This window comes from Xenopus laevis, chromosome 4S (assembly GCF_017654675.1).
Source record: "Xenopus laevis strain J_2021 chromosome 4S, Xenopus_laevis_v10.1, whole genome shotgun sequence".
In the NCBI taxonomy this organism is placed as follows: Eukaryota; Metazoa; Chordata; class Amphibia; order Anura; family Pipidae; genus Xenopus; species Xenopus laevis.
Genome location: NC_054378.1, coordinates 55,733,299 through 55,754,716, shown reverse-complemented (window position 1 = coordinate 55,754,716; position 21,418 = coordinate 55,733,299). Strand labels below are relative to the sequence as shown.

General features: G+C 41.2%; 1 protein-coding gene across 3 annotated transcripts in view; it reads left to right on the top strand.

Moving 5' to 3' along the window:
• The window catches only part of cnot1.S (CCR4-NOT transcription complex subunit 1 S homeolog), a 64,655-nt gene that overhangs the window by 23,092 nt on the left and 20,145 nt on the right, over positions 1-21,418 (top strand). Inside the window, exons 17-30 of one of the 3 annotated variants that reach the window (XM_018260628.2) lie at positions 334-481; positions 1,114-1,315; positions 1,495-1,623; positions 2,146-2,270; positions 6,259-6,545; positions 8,251-8,329; positions 9,033-9,236; positions 11,294-11,434; positions 12,213-12,392; positions 13,261-13,377; positions 19,344-19,430; positions 19,532-19,642; positions 19,968-20,045; positions 20,362-20,614. In XM_018260628.2, the coding sequence (XP_018116117.1) occupies positions 334-481; positions 1,114-1,315; positions 1,495-1,623; positions 2,146-2,270; positions 6,259-6,545; positions 8,251-8,329; positions 9,033-9,236; positions 11,294-11,434; positions 12,213-12,392; positions 13,261-13,377; positions 19,344-19,430; positions 19,532-19,642; positions 19,968-20,045; positions 20,362-20,614 (2,141 nt within the window). Of the gene's footprint in view, positions 1-330; positions 482-1,113; positions 1,316-1,494; positions 1,624-2,145; positions 2,271-6,258; positions 6,546-8,250; positions 8,330-9,032; positions 9,237-11,293; positions 11,435-12,212; positions 12,393-13,260; positions 13,378-19,343; positions 19,431-19,531; positions 19,643-19,967; positions 20,046-20,361; positions 20,615-21,418 lie in introns of all 3 variants that reach the window. The other 2 variants (XM_018260626.2, XM_018260629.2) reach the window with 2 other exon arrangements.

Sequence of the window (21,418 nt, the reverse complement as noted above, 5' to 3'; positions counted from 1 at the left end):
AATAGAAATATTAAGCCATTTTCTATCAAATTGTCTTGCGGATTTATTTTTAAATGTGTGCAATGTGTTTTTCTCCTGTTTATAACTTCCAGTCACTACATACAAAGTGAACATATCTTGTAATTTAAGCTCCCAGGATGCATGTTTTCCTTTACTTAGTCCTATGTCAGTTAGGATAAAAGGAGGATGAAGAATAAGGAATATATCTTGACTTCAGATTAGTATAGCATTAAATTTACTTAGTCTGTAAACTGGTGTACTGATATTTTAACCCTGCATTTGATATTTCAAGCAGTAATTTTAATTTGTCTACTGCCTTTTATCGCGCAGAAGCGTTTCACAAGAGCTTTCGGAAACCATCCTTACCATGGTTGCAAACTGCAGTAATGTTGTTAACAAAGCAAGACAGCCACCTCCTGGGGTTATGCCAAAAGGCCGTCCTCCCAGCACTAGCAGCTTGGATGCAATTTCGCCTGTTCAGGTAACACCATTCTCCAGTATCCCCTCATTGTCTTAAATTTGTTGGCGTAAATGAAATTGAGGAAAATGTAAATGCTTTAAAAATATGTTAATATTGGTATGATAAACTTATTCTAATGCTATCAAAGTTCTACAGGACGTGTGTGCGTGTGTGTGTGTGTGTGCGTGCGCGTGTGTGTGCGTGCGCGTGTGTGTGCGTGCGCGTGTGTGTGCGTGCGCGTGTGTGTGTGCGCGTGTGTGTGTGCGCGCGTGTGTGTGTGTGCGCGCGTGTGTGTGTGTGATTTATTTTAAATATTTAGATAGTCTGGATTTGTGAATTCTAAGTAAAAATAGGGGTGTGTATACATATTGCATACATCAAGCATATTTATTGAAATCCAAAAAATGTTTTAATAGTATATTTTCAAAGCAGTTTCTTGCAATGTGCTTTATAGTGTTTTAGCGTAATTCTTCGTTACTAGGACTTACGACCTTGCAAAAGCTTTGGTGTATAACTACATGTTATAGATCTGTATTTTTATTTTTTTTAGTGCTAAATATGGGTAGCCTTGCTTAGATCGTATGGAAAATGTTTATATTTAAAACTATTGCTTAAACTAATGGTGAAACTTGTCAACTTAATTTTTTTTTAAGATTGATCCTATTGTGGCTATGGCCTCTCTCAACATTGGTGGATCTGCTGCTCCTCACACTCAAAGTATGCCGGTTTTCCCTCCAAATTTGGGTTCTGCTTTCAGTACCCCGCAGTCTCCAGCAAAGGCATTCCCTCCCCTTACTGCTCCAAACCAGTCCACTGCTTTCAGTGGCCTTGGTGGATTAACGTCACAACTTCCAGGTAATGCTTCAATTTGCTATTCGCTTTATTTGAAAAATCTACATCCAAATCCATATGCTAAGATTTTAAATCATGGCTGAGAATATTCAGCTGTTAAGAATAGGAGGTGTTCACTTTCACATCCTATTCCTTGTATGTTAGATTCCTTTCACTAAATGTTTTTTCTATCCCACACACAGGTGGACTTGGATCGGGAAGCTTGACTGGTTTGGGTACAGGTGGGCTTAGTCTTCCTACGGTGAACAGTGATCCCTTTGGGCAAAGAAAACTGAGTACATCTGGACTTAACCAGCCTACTTTCCAGCAGAGTAAGCTTAGTAATTTTGTTTTCTTCAGATTTTTTCCCCATTAAATAAAATATTTTTGTAGTCTTAATTTAGTTGACTAAATTGTGCAGTTTTCTTAGAGCAGCAGGGTGGGTAAGATTCAGTTTTCTTGGTCTAGTTGACCGTGGTTCTTGGTGACAAAAGTTGGTGCCACAACCCCAATCCCTCTTTCCCCCAGTGTTTTGGTTCCTAGGTTAAATAATCCCTAGCAATGAGATTGCGATTCAAAGTAGGAATTGCAAAACACAAAAGTCAACCCTTTAAAATAAAAATAAAAAATAACTTATAGCATTAAAATACAGTTGTCTAAAATATTTGAATGGTTTGTCGGTTATCTACCACTTTAAGTCAGTTGTCCATTTTGGCCTCCTGCATGCTGCCCCAATTTGCTTGTGAATAACTTGTATTGCTGATTGGTGAACTTTTTCAGGTTTGGCCTGTGCAGAGTTTAGCAATGTTTAGTTAATGTTGGTAGAAATGATAATGTTTGTTCTTCATTCCCAGCGGACTTATCTCAGGTGTGGCCAGAAGCAAACCAGCACTTTAGTAAAGAAATAGACGACGAAGCAAACAGCTACTTCCAGCGCATCTACAACCAGCCTCCACACCCCACTATGTCGGTGGATGAGGTAGGGTGAGAGCAGAAAAAAAGCCTTGTTTAGAAAAGTGAAATATTTTAGTAATCTATTAATTTCTATTTTGCCAGTTTCCCTTTATGGTACCATAAACATCTGAGGGCATGTCTGTTGAGCTTGCAGGTCCGGTTAATCACCTAGGCTGCCCCTTTGTACCTCCTTTCTTAAAGTATATATTCATTGCCTTACATAATCCGATCGATCTAGAAAATACATTTTTCTATGTTTTATTGCTTGTTTTCTCAGATAATGGGATTTTGGTTACTCACCATTAAATCCATTTCTCTGTGGTCGCTAGGGGGACACAAGGACTCTCTGGGGTAGAAGCTACATCCTCCAGGAGGCTTTACTCCTGTACTGTACCCATTCCAAGCAGTTTGTACCAAAGAATATTCTTAACAAAAAAACAAACAAAAAAAAAAAAAAAAAATTAACTGGAAACTGGCAATGAAATACCAGATAGTCGGGAAACACAGGGATCCTATGGGAACTTAACAAAGCAGCCCCACTAACAGCAGGGTGGGCCGCCACTAGTCTGTGAGCTTAGTGCACCAAAGAGTGCAACACTCGCGGCCAAATGAGGCCTCAGCAGATGCGACGGTATCTAGGTGATAGAATTATTGGTGAAGGTATGAGCCGAGGTCCTGGTGGCCACTCTGCAGATATGGTTCAACGAGGTGGAGTTGCAACATGCCCAGGAAGCTCCCAGTCTTGACTGGAAGAGGATCGAAAGAGCAGTTATTTGCACCTTGAGAGCAGAGTTTTTGGCCTAACTGGAGACCCTGCTGCAGAATGGAAAGCACTCTTTTACACGTGTAGCTCTTGGAATGGTACGTTCAATGCTGTACACCACTTACAGTAGAAAAGCCACATTTTGCGGTATCATTTGGAGGTTGTTGGTTTGCGTGCCTTCATCATGGTGGCAATGACATCCTCCGGTAGCCCCTGTTGTCGCCAAATGGCTGCCTCAAGAGCCAGGCCATCAAAGCAAATAGACCTGGGCTGGAGTGTAATATCAGGCCCTGTTGTAAGAGGTCCCATCTGGGAGACAGTTGTAACGGAGCTTCTATCGACTTCTCCTGCAGATCTGAGAACCAGGTCCATCTTGGCCAGCAAGGAGCCACCTCTATGACCATGAGATTTGAGTGCTTGATCTTTTTTTAGCACCCGAGGCAACATGGGCAGAGTAGGAAATATGAATCTAGATTCCAATTCTGTGTCATGGCATCCACTCCCTGCCGCTAGTATATCTACTAGCACGTGAAGAACCGGTCCACCATGTGATTGGCCCTTGACCCCATTAGGTCGATCTGTCGCCGCCACAGCGCTGTACCAGTTCCAAGAAGGCGTTTGGGTGGAGTTCCTATTCCCCCTGATCTAGTTGAGGTCGACTGAGGAAGTCTGCCCTGATGGTAACTTCCGGGATGTGGATGGCGGACAGCCGTACCGAGTTGATCTCCGCCCAGGTCAGAAATTGATGCACCGTACTAACTTGAATAACAGTATGCTTATCGTAACTTCAGTACTCCGCTGGGGGACCAGGGGCCCTGTGTGGACAGGGAGAGCACTGTCCATTCCAGTGTGGCCCAAGACTTGCCTGTGGTCAAGGTGTTGGGGCATAGCTACCACAGAAGGGACTCTTTAGTCTGTGTGAGTGAACAGGTCCGAGACAGGGGTCCCCCTTTCCATGCTTTTAGCAGGTTCGTTTGAAAGGGGGGAAAAGTGAATCTGCTGAAATGGTACTGCCTCGATGGCCGCTACCATGATCCCAAGGACGCTCCTTAACTGGTGAACCGTTGGTTTTCGTGTGCGCAGTTGGAGGCGGATCTGTTGTCTGATCTTGGTCTGCTTGTCCTGGGAAAGGTAGACACGGTATATTTGTATTGAGCTTGAGGCCCAGGAAAGTCATATGGTGGCTAGGGATCGGGCTGGATTTCTTCCAATTGATAGTTCATCCGAAGTTCTGAATCATTGTGCATTGCCGATCCTCTTTGACCTGATTTTCTGTCCTGGCCTTGATCAAAAGGTTGTCCAAGTAGGGGGTCACTGATAACCCTTGTAGCTGCAAGACCCCTGCTGTGACTGCCATTAACTTTGTGAACATTCTTGATTCTGTCAATAGCACAATGGGTAAGGCTACAAACTGATAGTGTTGGTTTGCGAATGCAAACCGATTAAGGCAATGGTTGGGAAGATTGGCACATGAACTTATGCGTCCTGGATGTCAAGGGACATCAGGAATTGGTCTGGCTCCATGCCCCGTATGACCGATCCAAAGGGTTTCCATCTTGAATTGGACAGATCGGATGAACTTGAGTCATTTCATATCCAGTATGGGTCGAAAGAATCCGTCCTTCGGGAATACAAAAAAGGTTGGAATAAAAACCGAAGAGTCTCTCTGACAGTGGTACTGGGTCAACCACTATGGTTCGCTCCATCTTTGTGTGATACTTTCTAGGAAGGCTTGGGCCTTGCCTGGACTTGTTGGAACCCTGGATATAAGGAACTTTCTGGCAAGGGTTGCTGAGAGATCTAGGTGGTACCCTTCAGAGACTATCTCTTTTACCCAGGTGTCTGACGAAGCCTGGTTCCACACCTCCTGGAATCACAACAACCTGCCCACTATTAGTTCTGGCGATTCCAGAGGGTGCACCCCATCAAACTCACGTGGGCTTGTCAGCCGGTGTCTTATAGTGACCCCTAGGCGGCTTCCATGTCGTGCGGTTCTTGTTGCCTTGACCGAAATTGCATTAGTTGCTGTGTCTGGTCGATGTCTGCCTTGTCCACGAAACCATTTTCCCTATCGAAAGATGGATGTAGAGTGGGACTTGGCGTGTGGGAGAAAAGTGCTTTTGCCCCCAGTTGCCTGGGAAATTCTTTTCCAATTCTTTGCCAAATAACCTGGATCCCTTGAAGGGAAGCAAGGTCAATGACTTTTTTTGAGCTAAGGTCTGCGGTCCAGTTCTTGAGCCATAAGGTTCTACGTGCTGTTACAGATAATGCCGAAGTGCGGGCAATAATCTGAGTGGCATCTAGGATTGAGTCGCCAAGATAGGCAGATGCCTCGGTGAGACTATGCAGACAATAGAAGGTCGGATCTGGGGGACACCTTTCTCAGTGTCCTTCAGGAGAGACTCTGTCCAAGCCTGGATGGCCCTGGATACCCATGCCGAGGCTAGAGCCGGTCGGAGAGCCGAGCCGGAAGACAAGTAAACCGCTTTTGGGAAGCCTTCCAGCTGTCTGTCGGACAGGTCCTTAAAACGCTGCTGCATCTGTGACTGCCAACGTTGTGGACTTGAAAAATCTGGATACTGGGGCATCCACGGGGGGGGGGGGGGTTGTGCCATTTGTCCACCAGATCCTTCGAAAACAGGTAGAGCTTGGAGAACGGCTACAGCTGAGTAAAAGCATGGGAACACAGGAGATATGCAGCAGTTATGGCATGCGCATACTCTCATACCATCCCCACCGGACAGACCTTCAGCTAAACCCTGGTACACCTGGTTTTTATGCAACTAAAACTTGCCTCCAAGCTAGGATTTCAAAAATAAGTACCTGCTTTGAGGCCACTGGGTGCAACATCCAAGGGATCGGAGAGCAACATGTTGCCCTCGAGCCACTGGTTGGGGACCACTGGTCTAGTTGGTCTTGTTTAGCCATACGGCCATAGGTTCCACCCTGGACAGTTTTCCAGCGTAGGAGGCTCTTGGAGGCAAACGGGAAGCCCTGTCCCTGTTGTCAACCCTAGTGTCAGTGCTAAGACTGACCGTAGAATCTAGTCATCACTAGGGATGATCTATCAACCTTCCTGGAAGCAGGACACTTAAAAACTAGAATGGGTACAGTTAAAGCCACACCTGGCATGCCCCCATGATTCCTTTTTTAGAAAAAGACTGTGTCCTACCTCCTGGAGGGTGGAGCTTATCTATAGTGTCCCCGAGACAACAAAAGTTATAATACAAAATGTTATCTGTTATTTCAGGTGTTGGAAATGCTGCAGAGGTTCAAAGATTCTAACATAAAACGGGAACGTGAAGTATTCAACTGTATGCTGAGGAATTTGTTTGAAGAATATCGGTTTTTCCCTCAGTACCCAGACAAAGAACTGCACATAACTGCTTGCCTTTTTGGTGGCATCATTGAAAAGGGGCTGGTAACCTACATGGCTCTTGGTTTGGCACTACGATATGTACTTGAAGCACTGCGTAAACCTTATCAATCCAAAATGTACTTCTTTGGCATAGCTGCACTAGATCGATTTAAAAATAGGTATGTATAGAATGATGTACATATTAAAATCTTTTTTTTAGTTCTATTTTTAAATGTTACTTATAAGTTGACCAGTTTGTTAGGATATTACTGGTTAGTTGACCAGTTTGTTAGGAATTAAGTGTGAAAATATAACGCTCAATCCATGTAATGGATAGTTGTATTTTGAGGAACATTTAACGATAGTTTTTCGCTTAAAGGAGTAGTTCCAGCTTTCACTTTTTTTTTTTTTTTTTCAGACACTACAATAGAACACTTTTGTCACTTCATTTCTATTTTTAATTATATCTTTTATTTTAAAAAATAAGTTTCAATTATAATATAGCTGGCAGCTCGGTATTCCAGGCGCAGACCTCTTAATATTGGCAAAAATTGTCAGTTAAACCAGTGTAGGCCAGTCGTGCTAATGTAACAGAACAATATTCGGATTAAAACTGCACTCTCTCCCCTCTTAACCAGGTTTGATCTGCATGGTAAATTCATAAAGTATATTTAAACCTTTGAAAAATAAAATGTTTTGGGTGCTCTTCTAAGGAAAATTCAACCCTTATTAAAAAAAACAAAAAACCCTACCCTACAAAGACCCCCCCCCCTCCCCAGCCTAGCTGCTACCCCGGTAAAATGTCCCTAGATTTCTACTTACCTTTAACAAATGTTTTTTCTTTTTTCATTCAAGAGATATTAACCCCCACATGTAATAAAAGGCACTAAGTTTGCCCAGGAGCAGTAACCAGTAGCAACCAATAATGTTTGCTTTTAAACATGTGACCAGGAAATTCTACCTGCTTATTGGTTGCTATACGTTACTGCCCCTGGGCAAACTTAGTGCCTTTAATTGCATAACCCCATATGCTGTTTATAAAATGCTTATGTATTGAATTTTGTAAAGCACCACTTGTTGCTGTCTGTATGATTAAGAAGAATATGTTCTGAGGGAAAAAGTACTCTGAAATAACCTTTCTCGGTTATTTCCTGAGCAGAGCAACATCCGAAGAAACATGGTCAACTGTACTGTCTAAAGAACTGACCAGCAGTTGGTTTTACAGAATCTTACATAATTCATTACTAGCTAGTTGTAAACAGCTTAAAGGTGTTGTTCACCAGAAATAACCACTTTTTCCTACTGCTTTCTAATGTCTGTCAGTTTTTTTTAATATTGAAATGTAAAGTGTAATTTTTCACCTTCTAAAGCAGCTCTGGGACGGGAGGGTCGCTGACCCTGTAAACTGTTCTAAATTGATATTTAGTTGATACATTTCTTATATTTGTCCCTGCTGAGCAGGATCTCTGGGTTTCATTACAGGCAGCTGTTAGAATAGATACAATAGTTGCTAATACTCCAGAGATGCTACTGAGAAATGTATCAACTAAATGTTGCAAAATTGTAACCGTTTACAGTCTGCACCTAAATTACTGAGCTGCCAGAGACAAGAACATTCAACTTTAAACTTATATTTTGGAGGAACACTTAACAAAAAATAGAAGGCAATTGGAAAAAGTATTTATTTCTGGGGACAATCTGAAAACAACTGAACTTAAAGTTTTGGAAGGTGAACAAAAAGTAAATTGCAAAGGAGTTTAGGAGAGCACCCTTAGGAATTTTACATTTGCTTTTTTTAATCTTTGTGATGGGGCAATATAAAGTTAAGACAGGAATATATTAGGATTACATAATGTCTAACACGTGCTAAACTATTTCCTTTAGATTGAAAGATTATCCTCAGTATTGTCAGCACTTGGCGTCGATTAGTCACTTTATGCAATTCCCCCATCACCTGCAGGAGGTGAGTGTCCTACTGTAGTGCACCGTACTGAAGAATTTGTTGGCAGAGTTAAAGAAGGAAATGTTCTAGGACTTGCCTATATAAACATAAATTTATAATTTTTTTTTTTTTTTTTTTTTTTAAATTTGGTCGTTATAGTAAATATTTAGGCACATGGCTCCAAATGGTGGTGCTTTATGCTGTAGTATGGCCTTGGTGAACCATATAATACCCTCTGACTCTGTGTGCACATTATTATGTGTTTTTATTTGAATTGATTCCTAATTGAACAGTGTTTATATTGTGTTCAGTAAGTTACCACAGAAGGAAACTGCTTCAACTAGCCAAATATCAAATATACCATTAATTTGCTTCTACGGTTTAGTAATACTTTAAATTGAGGTGTGTGCATATGGGTTCTGTTAATTACTAAAAAGTAGAAAGTATTTTCTATCTTGGGCTGGTAAACATGTCCTGTGTACATGCTTATTAGTGGTGTGCAAAACCTAAATGGCAATATGATTGACTTGAAAGCTCAAATATTTGGCCCTGGGCAGTTTAATTGCATTTAATTGCAGAAATTATCTAGGAGGCCACGAATTTGTAACTGGGTTGCTGGTGTCTTCGTGTCCATTTTGTTTGCCTTAAGTGTGAACTAATAATTTTTTCTAAACAATCTCCTGTGGACAGTGTATTTTTATTTTTTTTTCCATCTAATACACAGTATATAGAATATGGTCAACAATCCAGAGATCCCCCGGTAAAGATGCAGGGCTCTATCACAACCCCAGGAAGCATTGCACTCTCTCAAGCACAGACTCCTGCAAAAGCAGCTAGCAGCATTGCTGTTACCTCTACTACTACCACCCCAGCAAAAACCATCACTATAACTAGACCTACTGGCGTTAGTTTCAAGAAGGATGTACCAGTAAGAGACTTAATTTTCATGTGGATATTTGTGTTCAAATTATAATCAGAATGGTTTAACTTTTGCTTTTTAGGTAATGTGCACACTTTTGCATTGTTGAACAGCATTGTTGGTTGTGGAAAAATGGCACCCTGAGCCATGTGTGTGTGTATAACTCTAACCATGGGAGCCCTATACTTAGGAATACTGTCATGGGGAAACATGCAATTTTTTAAAACGTGTCATCTACGCACACAATTTTTTGATTGGAGATTTGCTCTTTAAAAATGTGAATCAATTCTGTTTTTTAAAATCTAAAACTGGCTCAACATTCTTAAGTTACTCCTGCCCCCATGTCTTGTCTGTTCAACTTACAGCCAAACCATTTCCCTGGAGTGATAGGAATCCTATGTGTCTATGCTGCAACCACTTCTTCAAGCCAATAATGCATGCTGCTGGAGAAATGGTCAGAACTGCCCACACTGATCGGCTGTCCAGTGAAAACTAGCAGTGGTCAAGATGCCCATCTGCACGTCCCAGCTTTTACTCAAATGAGAAGAGCTGGGGCTGATGCACGTGGAGTGGCAGACTTCTTGGTTTCATTTTTTTGTGTCACTGCTTCATGATCACTTATTTAATATTAAATGGGAACTGTCTGACTCTTGTGGTAAAAACATTTAAATGCTTTAATAATTTGACCCACTACCAATTCTACTTGCTCATTTTGAAATGTCAGATTTCAAAATTAAATGTAAAAAAAGATTTTTTGCGCTTTTGAAAAATGGATTTCTGCTGGAGCAGTATTAAAACAGTTTTCCCATGACTGTATACCTTTAAGGGTCATTCCACACAAGCAGATTCGCGGAGATTAGTTGCCCCAGCGACAAATCGCCTCTTCTTCGGGCCGACAATCCCCGAACTGCCCTCCGCCGGCTAAAATGAAAATAGTCTGCAGCAATGCACTCATGGAAGATTGTAGCCCCAAAGAAGAGGCGATTTGTCGCTGGGGCAACTAATCCCCCCTAATCTGCTTGTGTGGATTGACCCTAAGAAGCAGAGCACAGCATGTTTCTGCCACTGATAGATATGCAAATGCTTTGAGCACTCCAGTAACCTAGCCTACACAAATACTATATTAGCCATATGGTGGCTAAACTGAGGAAATGTTAATGGATGCATTGACTTTCCAAACTAAATACTTTGGTTAAAAAAATGTTAGTATAATAAAATTGTTTGACCCCAATATTCCACATCTTAAAACCATCCCTGTAATCACACCCCTGCTAATTTCATACATATGTTGTGGTCATGCCAGCGAATACAAGAATTCTGGAAAGGGGTCTTGGATGCTCCACTCCTATACAAAGGGAACCACTCTCCTCAACCAGGTCGAAATGATATCTCACTCCTGTAAAACCAGAATACTTCTGTCATCACTACTGATTTATCAGCTGGAAATTGACACTAGCACCCACAAAAGAACAGTGGATTGCAATGGTGAATAATAACATCCCACTATAAAGACTAACATATCTACAAAGGGGATGAAAGGGGATGCCCAACCAAATTTGATACAATACAGGAAGTATGGCTGGACAAATTTCTACCGTCTAGACGGCAGAACGAACATACTCAGGGATAAAGGACAAGTGGTACCATAGAATAAGGGGAAAATTAGATATAAGATCTGGAAATATACTAGAATGTCAGACCAGGTACTCTTGGGTAAATACCTAGTTATTTAACAGTTTAAAGTTTTAGTTAAGACCAATGCTACGGTGAATAATATAGAAAAGGGACAATGGATATATTACGATATACTTATCCCAAACACTAAGGACCAGGAACTAACACTGGGACTGTCAATCCGGATTTATATCAATATGTCTGATACCAAATGTTACTGTGTACTGTAATATAAAGGACACCACTCATTGTGTTAATACTTTATTGCAATATGGATATGTATAAATGTATGGACCTAGAAAATTCAATAAAACAATTGTTAAAAAAATAAATAAATAAATGGGATAATTATGTGAAAACAAATTTAATTTAATTTTTTTTTTTTTTTTAAGCCTTCCATCAACACTACCAATATAGACACACTCTTGGTTGCCACAGATCTTGCAGGCCAGATTGTTGAACCTCCAGAAAATGTTCAGGAGAAGATTGCTTTCATATTTAATAATTTGTCTCAGTCCAATATGACTCAAAAGGTAAGATTCCTAAAACTCTTTAGCTTTAACCCTCTAAAAGTTCAGTAGGTGAACATTGAATGTGACGACTGGCTAGTTATTGGGACACAATCTAGTGTGGGATTTGTTTTCTAGAATCCAGTTATCCAGAAAGCTCTGAATTGCGGTAAGGCCCCCTCCCATAGACTCCTTTTAATCAATTCTGAGTTTAAAAACTAGTTCCCTTTTCTCTGTAATAATACAGTAAATTATACTTGATGCAAACAAAGATATAATTAATCCTTATTGCAAGCACAACCAGCCTATTGGATTTATTTAATGTTTAAATTATTTTCCAGTAGACTTAAGGTATGAAGATACACATCATGTAAAGATTAGTTATCCGGAAAACATCAGGTCCCGAGCATTCTCGTTGTTTTCAAATATTTTGCCAAACGGAGATGATGACAATAAAACAACTCAAACCTGGTGATATTTGGCCCCTGTGCTATGCTGTAATGAGTTTTAGCCTGTATGGGCAGATGTGACATCATGCACGCTCTGTCGGGATGTCGCATCTGCAAATGTCACGCGTATTCAGAGATGGGCAATCACAGGTCAGGAAACTCATTTTGTTTTCACAAAATACCATTGTGTCAAATGTATTTAGAATGCTTGAAACAGGGCCAGAACTAGGGGTAGGTGGAAGAGGCCCCGCCTTCACCAACCCCTCTGTTAGTGCGCATGCGAGCAGTCCCGATCGGGCGGGCACAGGGGTGGCAGGCTCTCCTGCTTTGAAACTCTTTATTTATATTTTCAGGTAGAGGAGCTGAAAGAGACTGTAAAGGATGACTTCATGCTTTGGGTATCTCAGTATTTAGTAATGAAAAGGGTCAGCATTGAGCTCAACTTCCACAGCTTGTATTCCAACTTTATGGATGCGCTAAAAAACTTGGAATTCAACAAAATGGTGCTAGCTGAGACCTACAGAAATATCAAGGTAACCATTTTATTCTTTGTGGCTGTTAAAATGTAAATTAACTTTAATTCCTGGTTCTCACGGGCAGAAGGTTTTGGCCAGTGTGGACACCTTTTGAGCTTGATATTTTTAAATCTCGCATTTGTTTTGTGATCCAAACAGATTTTCAGTCACTCTCTTATTTTGAGTGTATCTTTTGTTTGTATGCCTTATTTGTTGGCACATCTAACAACTGGTCAAATGCATTGAATTTTCTGCTCAAGAATTGAACTATATTTGTAGGTTTGGGAGACCTGGTCAATCTTCTCTACATTGCTGTATATAACCAGCTTTAGTGCTATGGTGCATGGGGTATTTTCCCCACCAGTGTAATCAACCACTTGAAATATTGTGAAATCGCCCTTCCACTAATTTTTATAAATATGGTAGCTGTATCATGGGTTTGGCCTGCTCTCCTGCCTCTGAACTAGGACAGCTTGCCATGATTGATTGATATAACCATGTAGAATTTGCTGATGCAATCAGAACACCTAATTAAATCAATCAAAGTATCAGTCTGTGAACTGAAGGTTAAGAAAAAGTAGACCACGCAGCAAGAATGCACAAATCTATCAAACCATGGTTAAAGCAGAGGAAAGTTAGTGTTGGAAGTAATAAATAAATGAGCAAGCATTATTGGTTGCCATTATCTAGTTTTAGAAGTTGAGTTATAGACTGATAATGCGTTATGTAAAAATATTTAATCCAAAATGGTTCACAAACTTAAACCACTGTACCTGATGGGCTGATATTGTACTTAAGCATCATGTAACCAACACAAGTGTTAATTATGGAATGGTGGCAGCGTAAATGTGGATTTTAAAAAAAATCTTTTATGCCTTTCATCCAGGTCCTTCTGACCTCCGATAAAGCTGCTGCAAATTTCTCTGATCGCTCTTTGCTGAAGAACTTGGGACATTGGTTAGGCATGGTTACTCTGGCAAAGAACAAGCCAATTCTGCACACGGTGAGTGGCTTTATTCACTCTTCATTGAAACTACATAGTTAGGGATTTTGCTGCTTGCACAGGTAGAATGTGGGTGATTTATTAAAGTGAGGGCTCTTCCACACAGGAGTTTTCTGTAAGGAAACCCACCACACTGCAATAAATAAAATAAACGCAAGTTATACACTAAATGCCAAAGTGCATAAACTTTGCCTTCATCAACACTGAACCTCTTTTTCTAGTTTTCTGCCCAATTTTCCAATTTGGTCAAATCATGCTTCAAAGTGGCAGCATCCTGCATGGAACTTTATAGATCTGCACAATTTAGTATCAAAAAAATGGAAACCATATTTTCAATGCCCAACTCCAGGTCATTAATAAATACGTTGAAAAGCAAAAGTGCAGACTCCTGTGGTATTTCACTAACAACACTAGTGTAAATAGAAAATGTTCATTTACCACCACTCTTTGTAATCTGTATTTCTTGAAGGTCCTTTGGGGGGGGACAAAGGAACCACCAGGTTCACCAGGCCAGTATTCCTTAAAGGAACAGTTCAGTGTGAAAATAAAAACTGGGTAAATAGGCTTTGCAAAATACAAAATGTTTCTAATCTAGTCAGTTAGCCAAAAATTTAATGTATAAAGGCTGGAGTGAACAGATGTCTAATAAAACAGCCAGAATCCAACTTCCTACTTTTCAGCTCTATAACTCTGAGTTAGTCAGCGACTTGAAGGGGTACATTTCTGTTCAGTGAGTTTGCAATTGATTTGCAGCATTTAGCTCAGATACAAAAGCAACAGATATGACCCATGTGCCCCCCCCCCTCAAGTATCTGATTGGTTACTGCCTGGTAGCCAGGGTAACCAGTCAGTGTAAACCAAGAGAGCTGAAAAGCAGGAAGTAGTGTTCTGACTGACATTATACATCAAATCCCTCCAGCCTTTATACATTACATTTTTAATAACTAACTATATTAGAAACATTTTTTATTTTGCACAGCCTATCTATTTACCCAGTTTTTTTTATTTTTACACTGAACAATTCCTTTAATTAACCAGTAACCTTCTTTTTTCACTTGAAAAAGGATCCATGATGAATTTTGCAGCCAAGTCTGCGGATTGTCAGCTCCTTCCTATCCTACATTATTGCATGAATTCTGTGTGGTTATGTATCCATGTCCAAGTTGATTACATCCGCTGCCATCCCAGAGTCAAGGTTCGCGCTCACCTCCTCCTAAAATGCAATTTAATTATTAAGGCAAGATATGTTGAGCATAAAACCATATATCTGTAAAACAAAGGGATTTGCTTGAAGTGGCGCTCACCCTAATCCCTAGTGTGTTTGCGGGTCTCCTCCTGGCATCATAAATCTCTAGATTACACGAGTCCGCAGTCTATTGCACTCACCGGATGAAGTTTTCCATTTTAATCTGTGACTTTATTTATGCACACATTGTAATATCATTGCCAACATTGTGCCTGCTTACGCATTTTGTTCCCCTTCTACTGGCACTTCCTCAGAGCATAAAGCCATGCTGGCACAAACTTGTAGTATTCTCTTTTGCAATGAAGTAAATACATTTTTGTACTTACAGTTAAATCCTTTTCTCTTGTCCTACATTGGGGGACACCGGCACTATGGGGATGAAGATCCTGTTGCTTGGAGAAAAGACACTAAAAGGTTAAAGTGGCTCCTCCTGCTCTGGGCTTCATCCCCCCCCGCCTACCTCCTCAATCCTTCATTTTATTATCGAAGAAGAGATGACAAGCCCTACCAATTGCCCATGTGAAGAGAAGGAGCACCTCCCCAATGCAAGCTAAGCACCGTATGAACCACCTGCTGTTTGAACTTGTTCATATTTGAACAATAACAATTATATATGATATTAACTGAACAATGTTAACTTGAACTAACACAGGGAGGGTAGGCTTGTGTCCCCCAATGTAGGACAAGAGAAATTGATTTAACGGTAAGTACAAAAATCTATTTTTCTCGTGCCTAGATTTGGGGACACAGGCACCATGGGGAAGTCCCAAAGCTACCCATGAGGGCGGGACTTTTTACCCCTAGTGTTCAGGAGGGAATAACCGCCTGCATGCACCTTGTATGCACGTACCTTGTAGAATTTGGAAAAGGTGTGTGTGGATGACCACACTGCAGCCCTACAGACCTGTTCTGCTGAAGCCTGGTGGCGAAACGCCCAAGAAGTGCTGAGTGAACAAGTAGAATGAACTTTAACCCGGAAGGGTGTGGCCTTACCTCGTACCTCATAGGCCTTCAAGATTGCTGACCTAATCTATCTTGCAATGGTGGCCTTAAAGCCTTTCTGTGGTACTTCTGGTAAGACAAAGAGATTGTCCACCTTCCTTATGCTCCCTGGTAGCCCTGGTATATTTTCTGAATGAACGAACAACTTCTAGGTTGTGTAACTTCTGTTCCAACTTTGTCTTTGGTTCACGACAAAATTAAGGAACCACCAGGTCCTGGTTAAGATGGAATTCCGACACCACCTTAGGAAGAAAATCCGGGGTAGGTCTCAACACCGCCTTCTCCTTGTGAAAAATCAAAATTGGTGGACAACAGGATAGAGCTGCTAGTTCTGAAACTCGTCTAGCAGTAGTGATGGCTAGTAGAAAAACTACCTTCAGCAGAGGTAATGGAATTGAATCCAATGGCTCGAATGGTTGCTCCTGCAATACGGAAAGTACCATATTGAGATCCCAGGGAGGGATGGGATGGAGGTATCCTCCTCAATGCTCCCTGGATGATGATGATTGTCTTGATTTTGGGCAGCATTGCAAGCTGCTGCTGAAAAAGGATAGATAAGGCTGATACCTGAACCTTAAGTGAGCTGAGTGTCAGCCCTTTGTCTAAAAACCCTCCTGAAGGAATAACAATAATCTACCTTCGTCCCAAGATTGTGGGTCTTTGGCTTTAGATTCACACCAGGATATGAATGTCCTCCATACCCTGTGGTAGATGCGTGCTTTCTGCTAGACAGGCTTTCTGGCCCTTGGTAAGGTCGGTATGGCCTTTTTTTTGGAACTCCTGATCTGGTTAGGATTAGGGCTTCAAGTGCCACGCCGTTAAAGCCAGCCGTGGTGAACTCGGGTGGAGGATCGGTCTCTGAGATAACAGATCACTTCTGTCTTTGAGGTGGAATGGTGCGTCCACTGATAAACTTATGAGCTCTGCAAACCAGGTGCAGCATGGCCAGTAGGGTGCCACTAGAAGTGTTTCTACCCTTTCTTGTCTTATCTTCTTGATAACCTTTTGCAGAAGAACCAGCGGTGGGAAGACATATGCTAAGTGAAACTGCCACAGAACCACCAGGGCCAGTGGGCCGTTGCTTCCTGCGTTGAACCTCAGAGCTTTTTCTTGTACCTGGATGCCATTAAGTCTACTTCTGGAGTGCCCCAACTTTCCAGAATCAGTTGAAAAACCTCTGGGTGTAGGCTCCACTCGCCCTCATCTAAATTCTCTCGGCTGAGAAAATCTGCTATCCAATTGTCCACTCCTGGGATATGAACTGAGGAGATAGCTGTTACTGTGTTTTCCACCCATAGAAGAATTCGCTGTGCCCCTGCAAGGGCCGCTTCACTCCTTGTGCCTCCTTGGTGGTTGATGTAAGCCACCACTGTCACATTGTCTGACTGTATTCTTACAAGTTGATCTCGATATTTGTCTGACCAGTTGAGCAATGAGAGGTGAATCGCTCTTAATTCCAGGATGTTGATGACCAACGTCCCTGTACTGTTAGGTCTCCCAATACTCCTCCCCAACCTTGTAGACTGGCATCTGTTGTGATGACTGTCCACTGGTGATTGGGGAAGGCTTTTCCTCACTGAAGTGGTGTTGGTCGTCGCCACCAATTGATTGAGGTTCAAACTAGTTCTAATAGGGAAATCCTGCGGTTTAGGTCCTCTCGGTTCCTCCTCTGGTGTTGGGAGTATCCGTCTCTGTAAGGCTCTGGTGTGGAGCTGCGTGTATGGAATTGCGGGGGAAGGATGACACCATAGTCCCCCAGCTCACTCATGGCAGATCGTAAAGGTACCTGATCCACTTACTGCAGAGCTGACAGAAGCCCCTGCATTGAGGTGATCTTGGATTGGGGAAGGAAGGCTCTTCCCACTGAAGAATTTATGGCAAGCCCTAAATATTCTGTACTCTGAGAAGGTATGAGTCGAGATTTTTGGAAGTTTATCTACCAGCCTAACCGCATTCGTGTCTGGAGATGAGTTGCGGCCAGTGCCATGGAAGGGGCCTTTACCAGTAGATAGTCCAGGTATGGTATAACACTACCTGCAGTCGCAGGTCCTCTAGAGCCGCAGCCATGACCTTTGTGCATACCCTATAGAAGAGTTTCTAATGAAAATACCAGTTATACACCTGCAGGGCAACAGTACATTCTATTTCTATTACTTAGACACTTTAAGTTTTTGTTGTTACTGTTCCTTTAAGTTTACAAAAAACATTTAAACATTAATAAAGCCAAGGATAGGATAGGATTGTTTTTCCTTTAATAAGGATTCATTCTATATTAATTGGCATTAAAGGGATACTGTCATGGAAAAACATGTTTTTTCCAAAACACTTCAGTTAATACTGCACTGAAATCCATTTCTCAAATTTTCAAAATAAATCGGTTAATAGTGCTGCTCCAGCAGAATTTTGCACTGAAATCCATTTCTCAAAAGAGCAAACATATTTTTTTATATTCAATTTTGAAATCTGACATGGGGCTAGATATATTGTCACTTTCCCAGCAAAAAAACATGTTTTCCGATGACTGGATCCCTTTAATGTAACTGAATCAGTCTCAGTGGGACTTGGCTTTTACTATTAAAGGTGGCCATAGACACACAGATCCTATCGTACGAATCGAGGATTCGTCCGATTTTCGGATCGTGTGTGCCGACATCTTTCGTCCAGCGGAGATCGGTCGTTTGGGCAATCGGTCAGGTTTGATTTTGACCCGACCAATCCCGCCGGAGCCCACGGCACATCGTAATCGGATCGTTCGGCCATACGGCCGAACAATCAGATAACCCCCGATATAACCATTTTTGTTAATTGCATATCGGGGAAAGATTCGATCGTTTGGCGATGTGGCCAAACGAGCGGATCTTTGCATCTATGGCCACCTTAAGTGCTGTTCTTAGATCTTCCAGGGAGCTGTTATCTTGTTTTAGGGAGCTGCTATCTGGTTACCTTCCCATTGTTCTGTTGTTAGGCTTGCAGGGGGGGGGGGGGGTGATATCACTCAAACTTCAATCACTCTTTATTGCGGGACTGCAAGTTGATCAGAGCAGAAGTCACCTGACTGGAGGCAGCTGGGAAATTGACAATATGCCTAGCCCCATGTCAGATTTCAAAATTGAATATAACAAAATCTGTTTGCTCTTTTGATAAATGTATTTCAGTGTAGAATTCTGATGGAGCAGCACTATTAACTGATGAAAAAAACATGTTTTCCCATGACAGCATCTCTTTTAAGTACCTGTACAAAGTACTGTTTTTTTTATTACAGAGAAAGGTAAATTACTTTTAAACTTGAATGAATTCATTAAAATTGCATGTGTGGGAAGAAAGCTTTCCCATAATTTGCTTTCTGGATAACTGGTTTCCAGATAATGAATCCCATGCCTGTAGTAACACTTTTTATGGCAGTCAGTGGGTCTGCTTCTCTTCCTGTGGATTGGCAATTGGTGTACAAGGCCATACTCACAACCATCATCAGGTGAAGAAACTGATTTCTGATGTAATTTGTTTAGAATTTCCATGCAGTTGTCACCATAAGTAAGCATGACGTACGTGCTGCGGTAAGTTACACATGTATTTCCTCGTTGGTGCCAATACTGTTTTTTTTTTTTTTCCCCTGCACTGTAATGAATGGAATCCTTGACACTTGTAACCACGTTATTGAGGAGAGTATATAAGCAACACTCCACATGACTCTTAATGTAAACCTTTGACACATCCCTAGGCAGCAAATGTTACCAATGGGTCAATATACCCTTCCGGCAAGATGGAAGTTAAAAGCGCTCTCCATAGGGAATACTCCCCTTCTGAGGTTTTTTTTTTTCTGTTTCTATAAATCCATTATAATCCATATAATGTTTTGAAGAAAAGTTGAACAATTATGGCTTTTGTCTTTTCACCTTCTTCACCCAGGACTTGGATGTAAAATCATTGCTGCTAGAAGCTTATGTGAAGGGACAACAGGAGCTTCTCTACGTTGTGCCTTTTGTTGCCAAAGTCTTGGAGTCTAGCATTAGAAGTGTGGTAAGTATGGCAGCTGTCCAGTGAGGTGCTTTTGTTTGACAGGATTTTCTAATTGGGAGGATGTGTTTTTCTAGTAATGTTCTTACGAGGTCGGATTCCTCCTCCACCTCCTGTCCACCTTTGCATATTGCTTACTCTTGGTTGTATAAGTAATGACACCAGATTGGATTGGTTTAGAGTTCCCAAAGGGCTGATTAGGGTCAGATGCAGGCCAACTTTATCTGCTTGCACGTCACAACTTTGATCAGTTGGCTACTAGACATGAAAGCAAACTCCTGTTTCTCTGAAGGCATAATAAGCTTTTTTAACTTGCAATTGTTTCCAGGTTTTCCGACCACCAAATCCTTGGACAATGGCAATAATGAATGTGTTAGCAGAGCTTCATCAAGAACATGACTTGAAGGTAATATATCCTTAAAGTAGCCATACAGGCACGTGTTTGGCCAATTGTGGCCTTACTGTCCAATGGCCGGTGAATAACATTGAGTCAACCTGTTTTGCTTCCTTTGAATCGTTAATGCTGTGTCATTTTAAATATTGACACACTGGCAGGGTCAAATAGGCTTTTTATTGTTTATACTCTGCTTACTAAATGTTTGCCTTTTAATAATATGCAAATAAGGGCATAACCGTGTTAAGTTGTTGTACAGTCTAAATTTATGGAAGGACCTGCAATGATTCATTATCACAATTTTAAGTATAATATTTATTTTGATTAGCTAAATCTGAAATTTGAGATTGAAGTCTTGTGTAAAAATCTGGCCATGGACATAAATGACTTGAAGCCTGGCAGCCTACTGAAAGACCAGGATCGACTGAAAAGTTTGGATGAACAACTTTCAGCTCCCAAAAAGGATGTGAAACAGCCCGAGGAACTACCTCCAATGACTAGTGCCAGCGAGTATGCCATTCGAACTGCTGGCAAGCTTTGGGCCTCCGTGGAAAAGCAGGAATCTGATGCAGTTTTTACAGGTACATTTTTTAATGTACAGGTTCATTTTTGAAAATGGTCAGAGTTAGGAGCCTAAAAAACAATGGCAGGCCATAATCTACCTGCCGCTGTGTATTTCCGCTCTATGTGACTTTAGTTTTGGTTAAACCATACTTGATCACTTAGAAATAAAAAGAATAAAAAAAACTGTTCGCTGTAATTCTTTATGGTCTGTGCTTTTAAAGGGGCTGTAAAGGCAAAAAATAAAATCCCATTTTTACTTTAATGAAAAAATAGATCTGCAATTTCCCTTTATCTAAAAATGTGTACCGTTTTTTTAAGAAACCATGACTGTATGCACTAAAATTACCCCTTCCTTTTACTTGCTCTAACTGCTGCAGATGGAAAACGGTCCCTAGCTACTCTGCAGGGAAACGATTATACTTTCAAACCCCCAATCTTATTTCCCAACCGTGCAGAACTCAAACAGCTTTGTTTATTTCACTGTAGAGCAGACGATGACAGTGTCCGTAGATCCAGTGCAGTCTGCATATTGTGATTATTAATCAGTCTTGCTGTATCTGCTTCTATGGCAGGAATTATTTGACTTGTGCTGTTTTTTGATCATTTATGAAGATCCCTAAGCTTAGCCTCCCAACAGCAGCCCTGACCATATTGAGCATGTGCATGGGCTTGGTCTTGCAAAGATGTTTAAAAAAGTTACAAGATGACTTGTAACTTGTGGCCGACTTTGAAAGCATAAATCATTTTTTTAATTAGGCTTGTGTATGTGTGGATTCCACAGATTGGAATGCACTTGCAGTGTAATGCAGCTACACACCTTA